General features: G+C 38.6%; 1 protein-coding gene across 16 annotated transcripts in view; it reads left to right on the top strand.

Moving 5' to 3' along the window:
- cntln (centlein, centrosomal protein) overlaps positions 1-24,030 on the top strand; it is a 608,473-nt gene that overhangs the window by 46,422 nt on the left and 538,021 nt on the right. For all 16 annotated transcript variants that reach the window (XM_069924314.1, XM_069924366.1, XM_069924283.1 and 13 more), the window contains one exon: positions 10,017-10,101. In XM_069924314.1, the coding sequence (XP_069780415.1) occupies positions 10,017-10,101 (85 nt within the window). The remainder of the gene's footprint in view (positions 1-10,016; positions 10,102-24,030) is intronic.

The raw sequence follows: 24,030 nt of genomic DNA, 5'->3' as shown, positions 1-24,030 counted from the left end.
CTGTCTGTTAACCTTACATCTCATGTAAGATGACACCCAGATTCCGCTTTACAAAAGTAATATAAAATTCATTGAGACTGTATTTTACTTTTATCTTCTTCCCACTGAATGACTTCACGGATCCCCACATTTATCAAATATTTGTCCACTCAAGCAATTGAAACCCCTCAATGTTTGTTACGTCTTTGTCATAATTAGGCTTTTACACCTCTCTTTGCATTGTGAACAAATTTGGGTACAAAACAGCAAGCTCCTTTTTTGAAATCTTTAATTTAGATTGTAAATAATAATAGCCCTGACACTGATTCTTGTGCCATCACCCTTACACTAAGTTTACCATATTGAAAATTATCCATGTACCATAGTTCTGCATCTGTAAAGTATCCAATCCCATCTCCATGCTAATATGTTACCCCTTGCCATGATCTTTTATTTGTACTGACCAGTTTGACACAAACAGGAAAGGCTGGTTATCTGAAATTATTAAATTCAGTATTAAATCTTGAAGTCTCCAATATGCCTGCATGGAAGATGAGGTGCTATTTAGGCTTTGAAGAAATAGAGCAGAAGACCAAAAAAGGAGGGTAGTGGAATGAAGAATTAAACTGATGCTCCTGTGAAATTTTCCTTAACCATGGCTCCCTCAACCATAGTTGACAATACGCAACTGGATTTGACCTATTTCCTGCATTGCTTCTAACCAAAGCAAGAATGAAGATTTTCTGTTTTTATTACCTTCCATTCTAATAGCCTGTATGTTCAACAGATAGTCCTTAATTTCCACCACCTTTTTTCCCCCAAAATGTATTTACTAAACATCAAAAACAACTTTGTACACATTGTACATTATGTTCCTATTTTCTTTTTTTTAGCAGAAAAATCAATCCACATATACACAGATATTCACATACACCCTCAGATACACCCTGGATGCCCCACTCCCGACCACCTTGCATCTTTACCGATTCTATTGGTACAACCATCTCACAGTTATTCTTTTACTCCATAAGCACTCGTAATTTAGAGAAAAAAAGAATAAGGGGTTGCCATTTGTGGAAAAAAATTTCTGCTGGACCCTCTTAATGTGGAGTTGATTTTCTCCAGCTTGTAAAGAAACTGATATCCTTTATCTATTGTGTAGTAGAGGGACCCGGATCTCGTAGCCTTAAGTGGTCTTTAATGTGAAGGTGAATCTCCTTCAAAAATACAATGTCAGGTGTTAACCAGTTCAGATGGGAGAAAACTTTGTCTTTTGATAGGGCTTCCCATTCCTCTGATATTCCAACTGAGAAATCTGATAGGTGTCCCTCCACCAGGAGTGCTCATTGAATTATACATTTAGATTTTGTGGACTGTACCGCCCTAAGTAAGAATAAGTGCCAAGATGGTCCCCTCAATCCCCCCTCATCATACACAAACAAATCTGCATATATGCCCATATACTTACTACACTCATCCCTGTGTTAAGACTAAGCCCTGCAGACAACACTTCACAACTACATGGTCCAAGTGATCTTGCCCCGAAATGTTAAGGACTCTGAGAGTGAGGTTAAGATACATAACCATCCCTCCTGCAAATTTTGAATTAGATTTACAGGCACATTGCAAGGCACTTGGGCGATCTCTATGTTGTTCAGCCCAATAAATCCACATAAAAATTTAACATTAGTAATACCTTATATGTCTTGGAATTCGACTAACAAGTTTGGCAACTGAAGATTAAAATAACAATGTGCCACAAGTGGCAGTATCCTATTGTACTCGTGCTTTAATCAGTTGTTTTTCAACATCTTGACGTATGCTCTTTTTTAGCTGAGAGGAAATCCTTCATCTCATCGATTAACCCATTGAACGATGTTGAATGCTGCTTGGGCTTTGGCCACTTTGGGAAAAACTGAGATTGTCATCACCTCATGCTTTACTTTGTGGTGTTCTCTGGCATGGCAGAAACCCTGTAATAATGGAATCTGGCCACAATGGCGCATGGACACTTCCCGGCCCTGGTTTCGGCTGTAAGGAATGGTGTGCTCTGTCCATGAGAGGTTCCTTATCCAGTCCGAACACCTCTTTTAATAAAACTGATAGAAGTAAACCCCGCTTTATGAATACTCGAATTACAAAAATTCACTTATACAAAGAAACGTGTTCGATTTTATGAAGAAATTATAAAGGGTTTATAATAGGTTTTTGTTTATGAAAATTGCCTTCAATAGTAGTCAATGGGTCTTCGCTTTATGAATTTTTGGTTTATGAATGGTTTCTCACAAATGCTCTACCTTCATAAATTGGGGTATACCTGCACTCATGCTGTTGGTTCCTTCCTTAACCTTCACTATCCTGATGTTATTTCTCTAGGACCTCAGTTCCACATCTTCAAGTTTATCATATGGCAGTGAGAGTTTCAATTTTCTTTTGCATTGAGCAGATGTCATCAGTACACCCCAGACATTGAACATTCTATCTCCCCAACAATATCTTTAATTTCTCTCAATCTGGTGTCTGGATAATTTTTCAGCAACAAATTGCATTTTTATAGTTTGTAGATCTGACTTAAGGGCAGCCAGTTCTTTTTAAATATATTTTCTTAACTCCATTTTAATGGACTGTACAATATCTTTATGAAGTTCAGTTAGCACTGCTAGCTTTTGCCACTCAGTCAGTTACCTGTTCTTTTATGTCTGAAAGTGAGCTGCACAGGGAGATCTTTGGTCTGCAGGGTAGGCCTCTGGTGCTACTTTTAGCCTTCTTGTTAGGCATTTCAACATTTCAAAGTGTACTATTATTTCAGAGCGTTGCCAACTATAATCGAATGCTAGGACAAATTTAAATAATTTAGTTGTTAAATAATACTTTATTCAATTCACAGGAGTTCTGTAGGTTGTGACTTACTCCATCAACCACTTTCTCAATTTCCACCACCTTCAACAAGATTCTATCATTGAGCATTTCTTTCCACTTTTCAGCATTCTGAAGGGACCACTCTTCACAGCTCCAATCTAGAGCACTGAACCTGCTTTTCCTTTCCCACAGGTGCTACTTAGTCCACTGAATATGTCCAGGAATTTTTTTTATTTCAGATTTTTTAGATGTGATAGATCAGGGGATAAAAAAGGAGGAGGAGTTGCTCTGCTTGTTAAGGAGGACATTACTGCCGTGAGGTGGCAGGATGGTATGGAGGGATTGACCAGTGAGGCTGTTTGGGTGGAATTGAGGGGTGGAGGAGGCAAGAGGGTGCTAATAGGGGTGTATTACAGACCACCAAATGGGCCAAGAAAATTAGAGGAACAAATTTGTAGGGAGATAACGTATATGTGTGAAAATCATAAGGTAGTGATCATGGGAGATTTTAACTTCCCACACATTGATTGGGATACCCATATGGTTAGAGGGCTGGATGGGCTGGAGTTCGTTAAATGTGTTCAGGATTGTTTTCTAAATCAGTTAGTAGAAGAACCGACTCGGGATGGTGTAATACTGGATCTCCTATTAGGGAACGAGCTAGGTCAGGTAGCGGACATTAATGTTGGAGAACCAATTGGGTCTAGTGATCATAATTCTGTTAGTTTTAGGGTAGTTTTAGGAAAGAGCAAGGAGAGGCCTAAAGTTGAGGTTCTGGTTTGGAAAAGAGCAAATTTCGAAGGAATAAATAGGGATTTGGGGAGTATTGAGTGGGACAGGATATTTTCAGGTAAGGATGTTAATGATAAATGGAGGATATTCAAAAAAGAAATTTTGAGGGTACAGAGTAGTTATGTCCCAGTGTGGATCAAAGGAAAGGCTGGAAGTCATAGGGAGGCTTGGTTTTCGAGGAATATTGGAAATTTGGTTAGGAGAAAAAGGGAGGTGTTCAAGAGGTATAAAGAGCAGGGAGCTGAGAAGTTGAAGGAGGACTACAAGGAGTGTGGAAGGAATCTTAAGAAAGAAATTAGAAAGGCCAAAAAAAGGCATGAAGAGGCTTTGGCTGACAGAGTAAAAATAAATCCAAAGGGTTTCTATAAGTACATTAAAAGTAAAAGATTAGTGAGAGATAAAATTGGACCCCTTGTAGATAGCGAGGGTAGGCTGAGTGAGAAGTCTGAGAAAATGGGGGAAATTTTGAATGATTTCTTTGCCTCGGTATTCACTAGGGAAAAAAATGTTGAACCAGTTGAAGTAAAGAAAAATAGTGTGGAGGTCATGAAGCATATAAGGATAACTGAGGAGGTAGTGATGGCTGTGTTAAAAAAGATAAAGGTGGATAAATCTCCCGGACCAGACAAAATATTCCCTAGGACACTCAGGGAGGCTAGTGGACAGTTAGTGGGGCCATTAACAGAGATATTTAGGATGTCACTGGCCACGGGGGTGGTACCAAAGAATTGGAGGGTGGCGCATGTGGTTCCTCTGTTTAAGAAAGTGTCCAAATGCAAACCTGGGAATTATAGGCCTGTAAGTCTGACGTCTGTGGTGGGCAAGTTGATGGAAAATGTTCTGAGGGATGCTATTTACATATTTTTGGAGGTACAGGGATTGATAGGGAGTAATCAGCATGGTTTTGTCAGGGGTAGATCATGCTTGACAAACCTGATTGAGTTCTTCGAGGGGGTTACAAAAAAGGTTGATGAAGGGAAAGGTGTGGATGTTGTCTATTTGGACTTAGTAAAGCTTTTAACAAAGTTCCCCACAGGAGGTTAGGAAAAAAGGTGGAGGCATTAGGTATAAATAAGGAGGTAGTGAAATGGATTCAGCAGTGGTTGGATGGGAGGTGTCAGAGAGTAGTGGTAGAAAATTGTTTGTCCAATTGGAGGCCGGTGACTAGAGGAGTTCCTCAGGGTTCGGTCCTGGGTCCACTATTATTTGTTATATATATTAACGATCTGGATGTAGGGGTGGAGAATTGGATAAGCAAGTTTCCGGATGACACAAAGATTGGTGGTGTTGTGGACAGTGAGGTAGATTACCGTAGATTAAAAAGTGATTTAGGAAGGCTGGAGGTGTGGGCTTAGAAATGGCTGATGGAATTTAATACAGATAAATGTGAGGTGCTACATTTTGGAAAGGCAAATTTAAATAGGTCATATACATTGAATGGTAGACAATTGAGGAGTGCAGAGCAACAAAGGGATTTAGGAGTTATGGTAAATAGTACCCTCAAGGCTGATACTCAGGTAGATGGTGTGGTGAAGAAGGCATTTGGAATGTTGGCCTTCATAAATCAGAGTATTGAATTCAAGAGTAGGGAGGTTATGATGAAATTGTACAAGGCATTGGTGAGGCCAAATTTGGAGTACTGTGTACAGTTTTGGTCACCAAATTATAGGAAAGATATAAACAAAATAGAGAGAGTGCAGAGAAGGTTCACGAGAATGTTGACAGGATTTCAGGGTCTGAGTTACAGGGAAAGGTTGTGCAGACTGGGGCTTTTTTCTCTGGAGCACAGAAGATTGAGATGGGACTTGATAGAGGTGTTTAAGATTTTAAAAGGGACAGACAGAGTAAATGTGGATAGGCTTTTTCAATTAAGAAAGGGGGAGATTCAAACTAGAGGACATGGTTTAAGATTGAAGGGGGAAAATTATAAGGGGAACATGAGGGGAAATTTCTTTACGCAGAGGGTGGTGGGGATGTGGAATGAGCTTCCGGCAGATGTGGTTGAGGCGGGATCATTGGTTACATTTAAGGAAAGACTGGATCGTTACATGGATAGGAGGGGACTAGAGGGGTATGGACCGGGTGCTGGTCAGTGGGACTAGGAGGGTGGGGATTTGTTACGGCATGGACTAGTAGGGCCGAACTGGCCTGTTCTGTGCTGTAAGTGGTTATATGGTTATATGGTTATTTCCAGCAGCTGGCATGTTCTGCATCTCACAATTCTAGCAGCATTTTACTTGCCTTTTTTTTAAATCACTATTTGTAATCCTGATAATTAAAAAAAAAAGAGACATACAGCACTGCAACAGGCCAATTCGCCCCTACGAGTCTGTGCCGCCCATTTTACACTCCATTAACTTACACCCCGGTACATTTTGAACAGTGGGAAGAAACCAGAACTCCTGGAGAAAACCCATGCAGACGCAGGGAGAATGTTCAAACTCCTTGTAGACAACAGGAGATTCGAACCCAGGTGTCCTGATTGCTGGTGCTGTAAAGTTATTGTGTTTACTGCTACGCCAACCGTGCCACCCTGATAGATCAGTTACCATTAACAAGCATTCACAACCCTCTCTTAGATGTTTCCAGAAGCATTTGGATAATCGAGGACTTCAGATGTTTCCTTTGTTCTTCTCATCACTCCAATCTCTGGAATTTTTTAATACTTTCCAATTGTGATGAAGGGTCACTGATCTGATTCATTAATTCACTTTGCTTCTCCTCAGGAGATGCCTGACAGGATGAGTGACTGCAGGGTTTTCTGCTTTTATTAATGACGTTTATGAGGCTCTTCAGCTTCTATCTCCCTCCTTACTTGAGCCTGGTGGGCCAGAATCTTGGGAACTTCAGTAGATTTCTGCTATTAAATCAGAGAGCCATAGAATGATCCAACCCCCAAAAAACAATCCCTTCAGTTTAATAAACCACCATTAATTTTGACAAAATCTTACCCCAACCTATGCTCATTTATTTCACTCAGATTCCATCACTTATTTGCACAGTGGCAATTTGCAGTGGCTAATTAATCTACCAACGTGCATATTCTGGGATGTGGGAAAAAGCTGGAGAAACTGGAACACCCTATGTAATCTAAGGGAAAATATGTCACTCGATTGATCCCAAGAACTGGAGCTGTGAGGGAGCAATTTTACATCAATGTGTTGCTATCTGAAGGAAATGTCAAACTTTTTTCCCTTTGTTTTCATTTTCTCTTAATAATTTTTACCTTAATTTCTTCCCCTTGCTCTGGAATTTCCACTGTTATAGGTGTTTTGTGCTGTGAAGTCATATTTAAAATATTGGTACAAAGTCTCTTTCCCACTCTTACCTAGTCTCATTTTTTAAAGGATTAATGTTTATATTGCAATCTGTTCCTTTTTAATTAAAAAATATGGCACAATAACAGGCCATTTTGGCCCATGAGCCCGTGTTGCCCAATTTACACCCAATTAACCTATAACCTCCTGTGTGTTTCTACATACCTGTACTGTATAAAGTATTAATATCTGAATCATGAGATCTCAGGATAAAAGCCAATTAAAGTCTGTAATGGCTGAATGCAAGGACATTACTCTGCGCATCAAGCATGTATTTTTGTTTTGGATATATATTCAGTTTTCTTTTGAATGCCACAATCAAAATTGTACCTCCACTAACCTTTGCAGTGTCATTGTCATAAAATTAAACATTGTGGAAACAGGCCCTTCAGCGCAACCTGCCCACACCGATCAAAATGCCCACCACAATTGTTCCACCTGCCTGTCATCTCACCCAGATCTCTCTATACCTATCCTATCCATGTATCCATCTAAATGTATTGTAAATGTTGCCATGGTATCTGCCACAACTATCTTCTCTGTCAGCTTGTTCCACTACCCTTTGTGTAAAAAGGTTACCCTACAAGTTCCTATTACATCTCTCCCCCCACCCCTCCCCCCAACCTCACCTTAAACCTATGACCTATGGTTTTCAATTAATCTACACTGGGCAAAATATTTTGCCTTTACCTGATGTATTCCTCTCATGATTTTGTACACCTCTAAGAGATCACCCCTCAACTTTCTGCACTCCAAAGAATAAAGCCTTAACCTTCTAACCTCACCCTGCAGCTCAGTCCTTCATTCTGAACAAAAACTTGAGGCATAACCATGTTTTGCTTTGTGTTAGTTTGGGTTGTTTAGCTGATTCCCTTCATGATGAGGAGAGTTTATAATCATATTTCTGAGTACAGTATTCAGATGCACCAAAGTTCTTTCTTGCTGCAGCCACACAGGTACATAAAATATACAAATAATAATAGTATAAATGTATTTACCACAACAAAAAAAAGAAACAAATATAAAAGATAGATACAAATATATTGACAAGTTTTGTTAATGCAAGTAAAAAAGGAATATTTATTAGTGCAGACAGATTTTTTTTGATATGTGATCCCTTTGTCAGTGGAAACAGTTCACCTAACTGTTCTCTCTTCACCCTTAATGATCTTCTGAAAGATCTCCTTGAAATCTCCAAGCTGAACAGCATCAAATTTTCCATTTTATCCTCGTAACTAAAATCTCTCACCTGGAAACATTTTGTAAACCCATGCTCTCCAAAGATTTGACATCTTTCTTAAAATGTGACACTCAGAACTGGATACTTTTGTGGCCAGTGAAACATGAAAGTCTGCAGATTTTGTGATTGTAGTTAAAAACACAGAAATGCTGAGGGAATTCAGTAGGTCTTGCAGTATCCAGAGGAGGAAAAGATATAGAACTGATGATTTGGGCCTGAGCCCTTCTTGAAGGTATGAGTAAAAAGCAGACAGGTGCCTGAATTGCAAGAAAAGACAGGGGAGAAGTACAGGCCAACAGGCAAAAAGTGTTAATCGGACATGGATAAGAGGACAGGAAAGGGAAAGGACAGAATTGATATGGGTAAGTCGAAGGGGGGGGCGGGGGGAAGCACTGTTCTGCCACTTTGACATGTATTGTGCACATTCAACAAGGAATGTTGAGACTGAGAGGCCTATGGGTCCACGTCCACAATTTTCTGAAGGTGGCAGCACAGACAGATATGGTGTGAAGAATGCATATGGCAGGCATATCTTTATAGATCAGGACATTCATTTTTAAATATGGATTATTGTGTTATGTCTTTACAAAACCAGTTAGGCTCTACTGTGGAATTCTGGTAGCCACATTATAGGAAGGATGAGCTTGCACTGGAAATTATTCAGAGGAGATTCACCAGCATGTTGCCTGCATTGAAGAACTTTAGTTATGGAGAGAGATTAGATTGGGTACTGTTGTTTTCCCTGGAGTGGAGAGTAGTGGAGGGAAGGGTGGTGGTGTGACATGATAGAAGTATACAAGATTATGAAAGGCATATTTAAGGTAGATTGTCAAAATCTTTTTCCCTTGGTTAAGGGTATCATAAACAAGAGGGCATAGATTTACAGTGAGAGGTGGAAATTTTAAAGGATAAATTTTTTGCACATCTGGAACACACTGCCAGAGGAGGTCATGAATCAGAGATTTACAGCATGGAAATGGGCTGTTCAATCCACCAAATCTATATTGACTATCAAATATCCATTTACACAAATCCTATATTAATCCTAATTTTATTTTCAAAGCTCAGAATTCTAATGCATTCTGATTAACTCCCCCAATTCTGCCATCACCTAAGCACTGGAGACAATTTACAATTATTAACTTAATTAACAACCTGCAGATCTTTGAGATGTGGGAGGAAACCCATGTGGTTGCTGGGCAAATATGCAACCTAACCCTAACTGAAACTGAATTATATTTATATATCTTTTGATATTAATGATCTCTTTTTCTATCTTATATTTGTGGTAATTTAGATTTTTGTCATTGTAGTTGATGTATCTTCTGTATTGTTTGGCTACAGGTTGGAATTTCAGTGGATCTGTACATTATACTTATGTATATGACAATAAATTTACATTGAACATTAACTGTTAAGCACATTAATTTAAGATACATGTTTGTCACCCTCAAAGTGAATGTGAAGTTCTATCATATAATGATCACTTTTCCTCAGTAGATCTTTTATGATGAGATCACTAATTGATAATGACTCATTGCACATAACCAGATTTAAAATAGCTTTTCCCTTGGTTGAATTTACTGAATATTGTTTCAAGAAACTGGCATGAATATGCTCCAGAACTTGTTCTTCATTTTATTTTTGTCAGTTTGGTTTGTCCACTCTACATGAAGATGTAGAAATTTTAAAGGACTGTTGATCTATTCATTGTAAAGCTGACAGGCTGGTTGTAATAGTCAGAAGTAGCTCACTCTTTAGGAGATGAAATGTTGAATGATTAGTATAGTAAGATTTTGACTAATTGCTGCCTTTTCTCTTCCCTTCAGGGAAAAACAGAAAACTGAAGCTAAGGACAGAAAGATTTTAGACATTCTCCAAGTTAAAGATGACAAGATTTTAGAACTTGAGCAGGTAAAAATATTGAAATAACTGTTTCTTGTCTTGAAGGCTGAATTAACCATGGTCTGCTTATCTTTCTGAGGAAGGAGCTGCTGTTATTCCAGTCAAATGTTATGATAGAATATATAATATTCATGTTTGGTATTTAGCTAGAGAAAATGTAGATACCTCAAGTATCACTTGGATCTCAGCAAGTTTTTCTTTCATTTTCAAAGGCAAAATGTTTGTTTAAAATTCCAATGATGGGATTTCACAACATTGAAAACAAAACCATATTGAAAAAGGTGAATTTCACTGAACCGTGTCACATAGCATCAAACCTTTGCCCACTCATTTCAGCAAATTAAATTTTGCAGCCAATTGGAAATGTAAAGCATTGAAGCAAAACATTACTAAGGATGTTCTGTGAACTTGAATCCACTCAGTATCAGTGTTACAAGCATGGACAACAGGGAATCCCAACATCAGTGACATCTTCTTGAGGTATCAAACGTTGACACTGCGCTGCTCAAATGCTAAGTTATAATCACTGATGTTCCATTCGATTCCCTGTTGTCCATGCTGGTTTCTCAGTAAAGCTGTATCCATGAATATTTATTTGTTGATCTTGAATCGATTATAACCGGTTCCTGATATGATATGATGATTGACCATTTGCATTGGTGATTCTTAGTGGAAACGTGTCTCCAATGCACTTCCTTGGAATATCCACCATTTTAATTTCCAAGGCGTTTTACAGTTCTTTTTCGTGTTTTTTTAGCACTTCTGTTCAACTGTCCTGCTCCACTCCACCATCTCCATTTATTTTATTAAGTATCTTTCAGCTCTTCTAATTTCTTCTGCTTTTCATATCGAAGGCTTATGCCCCATTTCAAGCTGCCACATTTATTTGTACACTTTCCTTTCTACCATTTTAGATTAAACCTGCTGGAACAGCACATGAGACAAAATACCAGTTCTCTTTTACAGTTTTTCCCATTGATGCAGCTCACTCCTGCACAAGAGCTGGTCCTCATTGCCAAGAAAAAGAAATAAAACAGATGTAAGCTTTTTACCCCATGTATTCAGTCTTCTATTCAATTCTCACCCAGGGCCCACTGAACATCAATATTTCTTAATCTCTTTCCCCCACCCCCTCTAATTCATGTTGTTATTTGGGTATCTGTCTGATTTTCGACGCTCCTGAAGAATCGCTGAGATGTGAAACATCAACTGCCTTTTGCTTTCTTTGGACGTTGCATGACCTGCTGAGTTTCTCCTGTATGTTTGTGTACTGCACGTTATAACATTCTGGGAAAACGTTTTTCTTATTGCATCTGGCTTGCCCTTGTCCATTTGCTTCACCTGTCAGTAATTCCATGACGCCTCTCTGTGGTATGGTTGGCGTAGCGGTTAGTGTTACACCTTTACAGCACCAGTGATCGGGACCAGACCAGGTTTTGAATCCCACACTGTCTGCAAGGAATCGTTACGTTTTCCCCATGTCCGTATGAGTTTTCTCTGGGGTCTCCAGTTTCCTTCCACCGTTCAAAACGTACTGGGGGTGTAGGTTAATGGGGTGTAAATTAGGCAGCAGAGACTAGTGGGCTGAAATGGCCCGTTACCATGCTGTATCTCAACTTATTTTGTCACTCAGCTTTGCATCAGTAACATGGAGTTATTTCAATTCATCTAAATCACTGTCAATAATTGAGGCTCGAGCTCTAATTCCTGAGCCATCTCACTAGTTACAAATTGCCTGTTTATTCCTGCTCTATTTTCTGCCTGTGAATCCAAGCTATTATATTACCTTTTAATTCTTTTTATAGTTTTAAATAATACCTTCTTGTGTGATATCTTATCAAATGCCTTCTAAATGTCCAAACAATCAAATCTACAAATTCTGCGAGTTATAACTTAAAAAAAAAACTCCAAGGGTTTTGTCAGGCATGATATCTTTTTCATAATGTTGATGCTGTCTAATTCCATTGTGATTGCCTAAGTCTTTTTCTGAATTGATTCCGGTGTTTTCCATTGTTCTGGTTTCAGACTCTGAGATTTGCTGTTTCGTTTCCTTTTATAAACAGTGGGGCTACACTTGATCCCTTCCAGTCTGTGAATTGTTCATGAAACAGTAGAATTATGTCAAATGACAAACCATCTCCATCTAAATCACTTGTGAAATATAGCCTCATGCATGACTGATGGAAGGAGGGCCTTGTAAAAGAGTGCGTAAATTAAATGGTTATCATTGGCTTCATGGCTCTGTCAGGGGCCACTAGTTGGGGGACTGAAATTGAATGTGAATTGATTGTGGGAGGCTCTGTTGCTCTGGAGGTTGTGGCAGTTGTTGGTTTCAGGAGGCGACAAGCATCATCTCTAATCAGGTTGAATGATAAAGCTGTATGGGTAAGTTTTGCAATATTTTTCCCCGTATTCTAATATTGGAGTGCAGATCATTAGGTCAGATTTCAATACTATTAATTTCTTCATTACTTTTTGATTGCAAATGCTAAATTCTTTCAATTGCTCATTCATTTATTATTGTCACATGTACCAAGATATAATGAAAAGCATTAATGTGTGTGCCATTGAAAGGCTGGTAAAGAGTCACGATGCTCCGGCACTATTTCGTAAAACAATGAATTGAGAAAAGGAAAGGAAAGATAAAAAGAAAAAAAACTCCCTTTAGAGATATTCTTTTCCTATGTGTCTGTCTCAATACCAATCTCCTTCTACCACCTCCCCTGGCAGTGCATTTGATATTACCTACCACCTCTATTTGTGGATAGAGTACCATGGACTGTTATTGTATATGTTATAATATTTTAAATGTACTTTACTTCTATTCTGATTTATATTTATGTAAATATGCTCTGTGGTCCTGGTGAATCACTTTCTTGTCATTACTGTGCAAGCATGGTATGAACGATAAATAAAGACGACCTGACTTAACGTGACTTGGTATGAAAAAGCAAAGGCTTGCCTCGCGCATCTCCTTTAAGCATGACCTGTCTTACTTTTAACCTATGTCCTCTTATAATTGATATAATCAAGGAAAAAGACTGATTATCTTCCTTATCTATGTCTATCATAAGGTTGTATACAGTACTTCTCTCAACCTCTGATGCTCCAGAGAAAACAATCCAAGTTTGTCCATTTTCTCCTTATCATTGATGCTCTCCAATCCAGGCAACATCCTGGCGAACCTCATCTGCACCTTCTCCTTGGTCTTCACATCCTTTTTGCATATAATGGTGCAAATGTAATATTTCCTCTTGCATTTGACCTCTCAAAATGAATCAGTTCATACTTGATGCAATTTATCTCCAGTTGCCATTACTCTACCCAAATTTTCAATGGATCCGTATCCTGCTGTATCCTTTGGCAACCTTTATAGCTATCCTCATCTTTTCCAATTTTCTTGTCTTCAAACTTATTAATTAGACCAATTACATTTTCATCTACATCATCAATATATTACCAACAGCAGAGGTTCTCATACTGATGTTGCAGAACCTCACTGGTCACAAATCTCAGTCAGGGAAACACCCCTCCACCACCACTTCATGACCAAGCCTGTTTTATAGCCAGTTTACCAACTCATTATGGATCCCACAAAACTCAATCTTCTGGATAATCTTAACTTGAATGACCTTGTCAAGTGCTTTACCAAAATTAATCGAAGCATCATCTCTCATCAATCATATTCATTACTTCCTCAAGAAACTAAAGCAGATTTATGTAACAGGACTTGCCCTGCACAAAGCCATGCTGAATATCCCCAATGAACTCATGCTTTTCCAAGTCCATGCAAATAAATTATGTCACTAAGAATCTTCCCCATTAATTTCCATATTACTCATGTAAGGCTCACCAACCTATAATATTGTGGATTATCCCCATTGCCCTTCTTAAACAAAGGAACAATATAGTCTATTTTCCTGTTTCCTGGGTCCTTAACTGCACCTGAGGAGGATACAAAAATGCCTGTAAATGTTGCAGCAATGTCCTTGTTCCCCTCAGTAATTTAGGAGAGATTCCATCAAGCCTTGGGAATTTATCTAGTTAATGTTTTTCAAGACACCCAATACCACTTCCTCCTTAACATTGACAATCCTAGAATATCAACATATTCTTTACTAATCCTCACCATCATCATGTCCTTCTTCATTGTGAAAGGACCTCATCAATCTCCACTGATTCCACACATATAATCCTTCCTTTGTCCTTGAGTGGACCTACCTTTTTTGTTCTTTTATTGGATAAAATCTTGCTCCTAATTATAGTGTTAAATGTCTTGGGATTCTCTTTAATCTTTATAGCCTAGAGCTGTTGTTTTCAACCATTACATTTTTATGTGCTCATCTAAAGACTGGCAAAATATTTCCTGAGACAAAAGACAACTCAGTGGGTCAAGCAGCATCTGTGGAGGCAAAGGGTTAGTTGATGTTTTGGGTCAAAATCCTGCACCAGGACTTTTTGAAGCTCTCTGTCACATGCCCTTTCCCCAGTGTGGTTTCTCCTGTCTTGATCAATAAGCAACTTCACAGTAATATTTATAAATCTTTTCTTTGTTGAATGTTGAAACATGTGTTGCAGTTTGTTTCTGTATATTCTGTCATATTTCTCTCATTTCTTCTTTCTCTTTTCTGATCAATGCACAGATCCTGTTGTTGAATTCTGAATATTTCCCAATCTTCAGGATCAAAGGAAAACTGGCCTTATTCTTTGATTGATTTCTGTCTATTTTGTTGTCATAGCGGCACAGCTGCAATAGCTGTTGCCTCAACTACAGCTACTCAGGTTCAATCCTGATTTCTGGCTGTCTGTATGTAGTTTGCACATCCTCCTTGTGACTGTATGGCTTTCCTTTGCATCTCAACATTGTGTAGGTTTGTAGGTTAATTAGCCACTGTACCTTGCCATAAATGTGTAGTGAGTGGTAGATACTGGTAAGAGTCACTGGAAATGTTGGGAAAATAAAATGGGCGATTACATTTTAGGATTAAAGAGGCTGAGTGCTAGATTTTCAGTCCAGATGTGGTGGGCCTGAAGATGTGTTTCTGTCGTAACTCGATGACTTTATGACTCCACTATTTGGAGTTGATAAAGGTCATATTTGAAGCACCTTTCTTATGAAATTTTAGTTATTGGTGCACATAAAATGGCTGGTTTTCTTAGTTTAAAGCCTGGATTTTAGATTTAACTAAATATTAAACGAGCCTGCAGCTGACGTGGACTTTTTACCCCCTCCATAAATCTTCGTCCGCGAAGCCAAGCCAAAGAAGAAGAAACATAAAATTATATAATTTTATGACAGCTCTTACCTCTATTACATATTCCCTTCTGCTTTATCTCTTACTACTTCATACACTCCATGATCTCCATGTTGGTAAGTATATGCCACTGATTATACTTTTGAGATTCAGACTTTTGAGAGCCTCTTAATTTTTGATGGAACTCTTCAAGCTATTTTTGAAAGTTTAGAACTCTTTCTATTCCATAACTGTATTTCATTTGCAATGTTTAGCATTGTTTCTGCACTTCAGGATGTATTATGGGTTCTTTCAGGCCCCTAATCCTAGCCTCAGAGTGGCAGCCTTCACATTGAAATTCACATTTCAACTTTTTGAAAGTGGGCTACGAATTCTTTTAATGCTTATTTTCAGTTTGGCATGTGGGAAGGGATGCAAGGGCTTGTGAAGGACATAAGTAAAGAATGGAGGTTGATTTCTTAAGTTGAGAGGTCATGATACTATCACTTTTGATTTCTACTTGTGGCCTAGAGAGGGATTGGCTCATTAAATATTGCCAGGTTAGGCCTCTAGTTGATATCTTGTCCTGTGTTTGATCTACATGCCATATACATAGGCCATAAACTTATACATTGACCACCGCCAGTGGGCTGATATCGCCTCAAACCATGCATCTTGGCGCCTCACAGTTCGGCGGGCAGCCACCTCCTTTGAAGAAGACCGCAGAGCCCACCTCACTGACAAAAGACAAAGGAGGAAAAACCCAACACCCAACCCCAACCAACCAATTTTCCCCTGCAACCGTGTCTGCCTGTCCCGCATCGGACTTATCAGCCACAAACGAACCTGCAGCTTACGTGGACATTTACCCCTCCATAAATCTTCGTCCGCGAAGCCAAGCCAAAGAAACTTATGCAACACTGGAACTGGCCCATTGGCCCACCATGGCTGTGCTGATCATAATGCCAATCTAATTAAAACCAGGTATCTGAATCTGAGCTGTATTGCCCAATTGCTTGCCAATTTATTTTATTTTAAAGATTTTTAAAATTGAATTTTAACAAGAAAATACAATTTATCCTTGAATAAAAAATGAACATCGAAACTAATAATAAACAGACAGAATTCAATATTATAATCTCTTGTTCCTGCAAAAAAAAAACAAAAATGAAAAGACTCAAACTAATCCTAAATCTATAGCCCCTAAACTAAAAAAAATCTACTGGGACGGCTTAAACATTCAAAAGGATAACAGTAATAATACATTGGTGAATTGTCTTATATGCAAATAAGTAAGTTCATTGGAGGGGGACCAATGTGCTGGCAAGCAGATTTGGTAGAGCAGTGGGGGAAGGTTTAAACTAGTTTGGCAGGCGGGTGGGGAACATAGTGTGAGAGCAGTGTAAAGGGAGCATGGCCACCTAGATATGAATAAGAACGATAACAAAGGTAGGATGGAGATTAGTGTAGAAGGTAGAAAAGAGAATGTATGTGAGGGTCATTCTCTGAAATGCATATATTTTAATGCAAGAAGCATAGTGAACAAGGTAGACAAGCTTAGAGCATGGACAGATACTTGGGGTCACGATATTGTGGCAATTAGTGAGACCTGGCTACAAGAGGGGCAGGACTAGCAACTTAACATTTCAGGATACATTTGTTTTAGATGTGATAGATCAGGGGGTAAAAAAGGGGGAGGAGTTGCTCTGCTTGTTAAGGAGGACATTACTGCCGTGAGGTGGCAAGATGGTCTGGAGGGATCGTCCAGTGAGGCTGTTTGGGTGGAATTGAGGGGTGAAGGAGACATGAAGGTGCTAATAGGGGTGTATTACAGACCACCAAATGGGTCAAGAAAACTAGGGGAACAAATGTGTAGAGAGATAACGTATATGTGTGAGAATCATAAGGTAGTGATCATGGGAGATTTTAACTTCCCTCACATTGATTGGGATACCCATACAGTTAGAGGGCTGGATGGGCTAGAGTTCGTTAAATGTGTTCAAGATTGTTTTCTGAATCTATTAGTAGAAGAACTGACTCGGGACAGTGTAATACTGGATCTCCTGTTAGGGAACGAGCTAGGTCAGGTATCAGACATTAATGTTGGAGATCCAATTGGGTCTAGTGATCATAATTCTGTTAGTTTTAAGGTAGTTTTAGGGAGGAGCAAGGAGGGGCCTAAAGTTGAGGTTCTGGATTGGAGAAGAGCAAATTTCGAAGGAATAAGAAGGGATTTGGGGAGTATTGAGTGGGACAGGATATTTTCAGGTGAGGGTGTAAATGAAAAATGGAGGATATACAAAAAAAAAATTTTGAGGGTACAGAGTAGTTATGTCCCAGTGAGGATCAAAGGAAAGGCTGGAAGTCATAGGGAGGCTTGGTTTTCGAGGAATATTGGAAATTTGGTTAGGAGAAAAAGGGAGGTGTACAAGAGGTATAAAGAACAGAGAGCTGACAATTTGAAGGAGGTCTACAAGGAGTGTGGAAGGAATCTTAAGAAAGAAATTAGAAAGGCCAAAAAAAGGCACAAAGAGGCTTTGGCAGACAGAATAAAAATAAATCCAAAGGGTTTCTATAAGTACATTAAAAGTAAAAGATTAGTGAGGGATAAAATTGGACCCCTTGTAGATAGTGAGGGTAGGCTGAGTGAGAAGTCAGAGGAAATGGGGGAAATTTTGAATGATTTCTTTGCCTTGGTATTCACTAGGGAAAAAAATATTGAACCAGTTGAGGTAAATAAAAATAGTGGGGAGGTAATGAAGTATATAAGGATAACCGAGGAGTAGTGATGGCTGTGTTGAAAAAGATAAAGGTGGATAAATCTCCGGGACCGGACAAAATATTCCCAAGGACACTCAGGGAGGCTAGTGGACAGATAGTGAGGCCATTAACAGAGATATTTAGGATGTCACTGTCCACGGGGGTAGTGCCAAAGGATTGGAGGGTGGCGCATGTGGTTCCGCTGTTTAAGAAAGAGTCTAAATGTAAACCTGGGAATTATAGGCCCGTGAGTCTGACGTCTGTGGTGGGCAAGTTGATGGAAAGTGTTCTGAGGGATGGTATTTACAAATATTTGGAGGTATGGGGATTGCTAGGGAGTAATCAGCATGGTTTTGTCAGGGGTAGATCATGCTTGACAAAACTGATTGAATTTTTTGAGGGGGTTACAAAAAAGGTTGATGAAGGGAAAGCTGTGGATGTTGTCTATTTAGACTTTAGTAAAGCCTTTGACAAAGTTCCCCACAGGAGGTTAGGAAAAAAGGTGGAGGCATTAGGTATAAATGAGGAGGTAGTGAAATGGATTCAGCAATGGTTGGATGGGAGGTGTCAGAGAGTAGTGGTATAAAATTGTTTGTCCAATTGGAGACCGGTGACTAGTGGAGTTCCTCAGGGATCGGTCCTCAGTCCACTATTGTTTGTTATATATATTAACAATCTGGAAGTAGGGGTGGAGAATTGGATAAGCAAGTTTGCGGATGATACAAAGATTGGTGGTGTTGTGGACAGTGAGGAAGATTACCGTAGATTAAAAGGTGATTTAGGAAGGCTGGAGGTGTGGGCTGAGAAATGGCTGATGGAACTTAATACAGATAAGTGTGAGGTGTTACATTTTGGAAAGGCAAATCTAAATAGGTCATATGCATTAAATGGTAGGCTATTGAGATGTGCAGAGCAACAAAGGGATTTAGGAGTTGTGGTAAATAGTACCCTCAAGGCTGATACTCAGGTAGATGGTGTGGTGAAGAAGGCATTTGGAATGTTGGCCTTCATAAATCAGAGTATTGAATTCAAGAGTAGGGAGGTTATGATGAAATTGTACAAGGCATTGGTGAGGCCAAATTTGGAGTACTGTGTACAGTTTTGGTCACCAAATTATAGGAAAGATATAAACAAAATAGAGAGAGTGGAGAGAAGGTTCACGAGAATGTTGACAGGATTTCAAGGTTTGAGTTACAGGGAAAGGTTGTGCAGACTGGGGCTTTTTTCTCTGGAGTGTAGAAGATTGAGAGGGGACTTGATAGAGGTGTTTAAGATTTTAAAAGGGACAGACAGAGTAAACGTGGATAGGATTTTTCAATTAAGAGTGGGGAGATTCAAACTAGAGGGCATGGTTTAAGATTGAAGGGGGAAAATTATAAGGGGAACATGAGGGGAAATTTCTTTACGCAAAGGGTGGTGGGGATGTTTGACAGACGTGGTTGAGGCGGGATCATTGGTTACATTTAAGGAAAGACTGGATAGTTACATGGATAGGTGAGGACTGGAGGGGTATGGACCGGGTGCTGGTCAGTGGGACTAGGAGGGTGGGGATTTGTTATGGCATGGACTAGTAGGGCCGAACTGGCCTGTTCTGTGCTGTAAGTGGTTATATGGTTATATAGGTAGAGACTGCAAACACTTTGTATGTTACATACAAAACAATAAACCATTGTATTATTTATTAAACATTTAAATATTCCATAAAAGTGTGCCACATTTTATTGAACTTAACTTCAATTTTCAACATATTACATCTAATCTTCTCAAGGTCCAAACATGATGAGGTTTGGGTCATCCATTGAGTATAGCTGGGAGGATTAGAGTCCTTCCATCTGAACAAAATACATCTTCTAGCCATTAAATTGCAAAAACTATCACATGGCTATCTGACACTGATAATTGATTGTTCTCTATCACCACACCAAATAAAGCTGTAATGGGTTGAGGTTGAATAGTAACTGACAAAATATGGGAAAATGCATTAAACATTTCCTTCCAATGGTGATTTAATGCTGAACAGAAGTAAAACATATGAAATAAGGAAGCAATCCCATTATGACATCTGTCACATACAGGGTTGATGGTAGGAAAAATCTTAGCTAATTTACCTTTGAATAAATGTGCTCTATGTATGATCTTGAATTGAATAAGTGATTGATTGCACAAATGAAAGAGGAGTGGACCAATTTTAAATACTTGGTCCATATATCCTTAGAAAGAATAGTTTATAAGTCGCTCTCCCAAGCACTCTTAATTTTATTCATAGAAACGCAACATATTTTCGCAATTAAACCATAAATTAATCCTATTTAACTGAAAAAATAAATCAATACAATGACAATCATGGGAGAACAGAAAAGTAGTAACTTGGTTTCTCAGAAAATCTCTCGCCTGTAAATATCTAAAAAAATGGAAATTAGGGAGATTAAATTTATGCTTGCCCATTTGAGTTCTGTCTAAATGTCTGTTAAATGCTGCTGCATTATCTTATACTATCACTTCCCCTGGCAGTGCATTCCAGGCACCCACCTCTCTCTGTGTATTTAAAAAAATTGCCTTGCAAATCTCTGAAACTTTTTCTCTCAACGTAAACCTCTTGTATTTGACATTTCCACCATGTGGAAGACACTGATTACCTATTCTATCTAGGTATCTCAAAATATCTCAAGGTTGTCCAACCTCTCCTTTATTGTTCATGCACTCCAATCAAGGCAACATGCTGATGAATAACTTCTACTCTCTCTCCAAATGGTGGTTAGTCGGCTGGAATTAAAGTAAACCATGACCAACCTCTTGAAGTTCTCCATGACGGTGGATGTCAAAGCCACTGGCTGATGGTCATTTTAGCTCCTCGCTACATTCTTCTTCAGCACTGGGATGATAGTGGCCTTCTTTAAGCAGTTGGGTACTTCAGCTGTTAGAAAGAGAAGTTGAAGATGTCAGTAAACCCAGCTAACAGTTGGTCTGGATAGGCACAGAGAAGATGTCCAGTTGTTCTGTCTGGTCCATTCACTTTCTGTGGGTTCACTCTTTGGAACCCTGATCTGACATCTGTGCTGGTGACTGTAGGTATGAATGTGCTAAGGCTGAAGGGATGTGTTCCATTGACTTGCTTGTTGGATATTCTGCCCAGTTTTACTTTGTAGCCTGTAATCCCATGCATGCCCTGACCTGAGCATCTGGTGTCTGTGAGGGTTGCCTGGGCCTCAGGCCAGGATCGGTATTGCCTCTTTGCATCCCTGATGGCTTTGTGCAGGTTGTACCTGGTTTTCTTGTTTAGGGCTGGGATGCCTAACTTATATACTACGTTTCTGCCCTTCAGTAGCAAGTGCACTTTGCTGGTCAGCTATGGTACTGGTTGGGAGACACACAGATTGTTCTCTTCAGCGTGCAGTCCCCTGCAAACTTGCTATTAAATAAGTGAGGGCAGTGGTGCATTTATTAAGGTTGGTTTCAGAGTCCTTAAATACAGACCAGTCACTGGCTCAAAGTGGTTATCTGTTTCCTTAGTCTAGCCATGCACACCTTTCATTATTGGTTCCTTTTTCTCAGCTTTTGCTTGTAAGCAGGTAGGGATAGCACTGACTTGTGGTCTAATTTACCAAAATCTGGTTGTGGGATGTACTGGTATATGTCTTTTTAAAAAAAACTTTATTTATTCGTTCAAAAACAAATAATATATGACGTATACAGCAATTAAACATGAACATGAACGTATATGAAAAAATTAAAAAAAGAAAAGAACCCCCCCCTTTCATCTAACTCTCCTAAGGAGAGCAATAAAAAAAGAAAAAAAGAAAGAATATTAAAAAACGTTAAATATACATATTAAAATCTAATCAATATAAATTGAAATGTAAATATTCCGAGTATAACAGCCACTTATTAATAAAAAAATTATAATTATCATGTGAAACATATTTAATTTTTTCTATTAATAAACCATATTTCATCACATTATGCCATCTATTAATATCAATCATATTTGTATCTTTCCACGACCTAGCAATACATTTTTTCGCTTCGGATAAAGCTAAATATATAAAAGCAAGCTGGAATTTATCTAATCCCAAACCTTTCAGAGGTTGCAAACTACCCAATAAAAATACTGTTGGATCTAAAACTATTTTTCCTTCTAATCATGATTTTCATTGAACAGGTATTCTAAAAATTATAGAATTTTCTTCCAAAAAGCTTGTATATGTATACATAACCAAACAGCATGAAAAAAAGTTCCAACCGTATCACCACATCTAAAACACGAATCTGATTCATTAAAACCATATTTTTTTAATTTTTCAGGTGTCAAATATAATTGATGTAAAAAATTGTACTTAATCATTGCATAACGTGCATTTATCAATCTAGTTACACTATCCTAACAGATATCGAACCAATAATATTCAGAAAAAATAAAACCAATATCTGCTTCCCATTTAATTTTAGATCTATCCCAACCCTTTTTATCCATACCATCCTGTAATATTTGATACATAGATGAAATATAACCCTTCTCTGGTACCTTCATAAGAGAAGTCTCCAATTTAGTCATTTTAGGTAAAATCATATCTCTATCAAACATAGATTTTACCAAAGATCGAATTTGATAATAAAGAAATAAATAATTCTTATCAATACCAAAATCTTCCCTCATCTGATTAAAAGATAAAAACTTACCCTCTTTAAAACAATCTCCCAAATTTTTCACATCTTTAAATCTCCAATGCAATACTGGTATATGTCTTTGATGTGTAACAATGGTCAAGGATATTTGGGCCTCTGGTGGATCAGGTGATGTGCTGGTGGAATTTTAATGACCTCCTCTTGATGTTGATGTGTGTGGTACAGCATGATTTGCTTTTGGGTAAAGTTTACTTGTGCAACACGTGAAGAAGTTGCTCAGCATGAATGTGTTATCTTCTTTCTACATTGCATCTCCCACCATGACAGCAGTTTTTCTTTCTTTGCTTCCTTTATTTTATTTTCTTGGGAAACTATTTTTTCCTTCTAATCATGATTTTCATTGAACTCACATGAAGTTGAATCCTTCCAAAAATAGCCCTTCAGAAAACCCCTGGCCTTCCCAACTTTGATGGATAATCGCTTGCTTTTCATTTGTCAGTTCTTAAATTGGATGTTCAAAATATTATCTAATGTCAAAATCATAATCAGGTTTATTGTCATGAAAATGGGTCACAAAATTCATTGTTTTTTTGGGAGCATTATTGTGCGTTGCAAATGCAAAATTGCTATAAATTCCATTTCAGTAAATGCACTATTTAAAATATAAATAAATTAGTACAAAAGAAGAGAAAAAGTGAGTCAGTTAGTGTGGTTCATTGTCCATTCAGAATTCTGATGGCAGAGGGTGCTATTGGGTGTTCTTCTTCAGGCTCCTATACCTCTTTTTTGATGGGTGCAGTGAGAGGAGGGTATGGCTTGGATGGTGAGGATCCTTGATGATAGAGGTTGCTTTCTTGAGACACCGCCTGTTGTGGATGTCCTTGATGAAATAGAACTGATGCCTATGATGGCACTGGCTGAGTTCACAACTCTGCAGCTTTTTTCTTGTCCTGTGCATTGGTTGCACCACTGTCTGGTACGGCGGTGCCAATCAGAATGCTTTTCACGGTACACCTGTAAAAATTTGCAAGAATCTTTGGTGACATACCAAATCTTCTCAAACTCCTAAAGATGTATAGCTGCTGGCAAGCCGCCTTCGTGACTGCAACGACATGAAAGCTCCAACATAGATCTTCAGAGGTGTTGACACTCAGGAATCAGAAGTTCTTTATCCTTTCCACTGCTGACCCCTTGATAAGCTCTGGTTTGTGTTCTCCTAGTTTCCTCTTCCTCAATTACACAATATAGATGTCTGTTGTTTCTCAACCTCAATAACAATCACTAACCACACTGAAAAACACATTTCCTAACAGGATTACCA

The sequence above is a fragment of the Narcine bancroftii genome, chromosome 1 (genome assembly GCF_036971445.1).
Source record: "Narcine bancroftii isolate sNarBan1 chromosome 1, sNarBan1.hap1, whole genome shotgun sequence".
Lineage (NCBI taxonomy): Eukaryota > Metazoa > Chordata > Chondrichthyes > Torpediniformes > Narcinidae > Narcine > Narcine bancroftii.
This window is presented reverse-complemented; position numbering and strand designations above follow the sequence as displayed.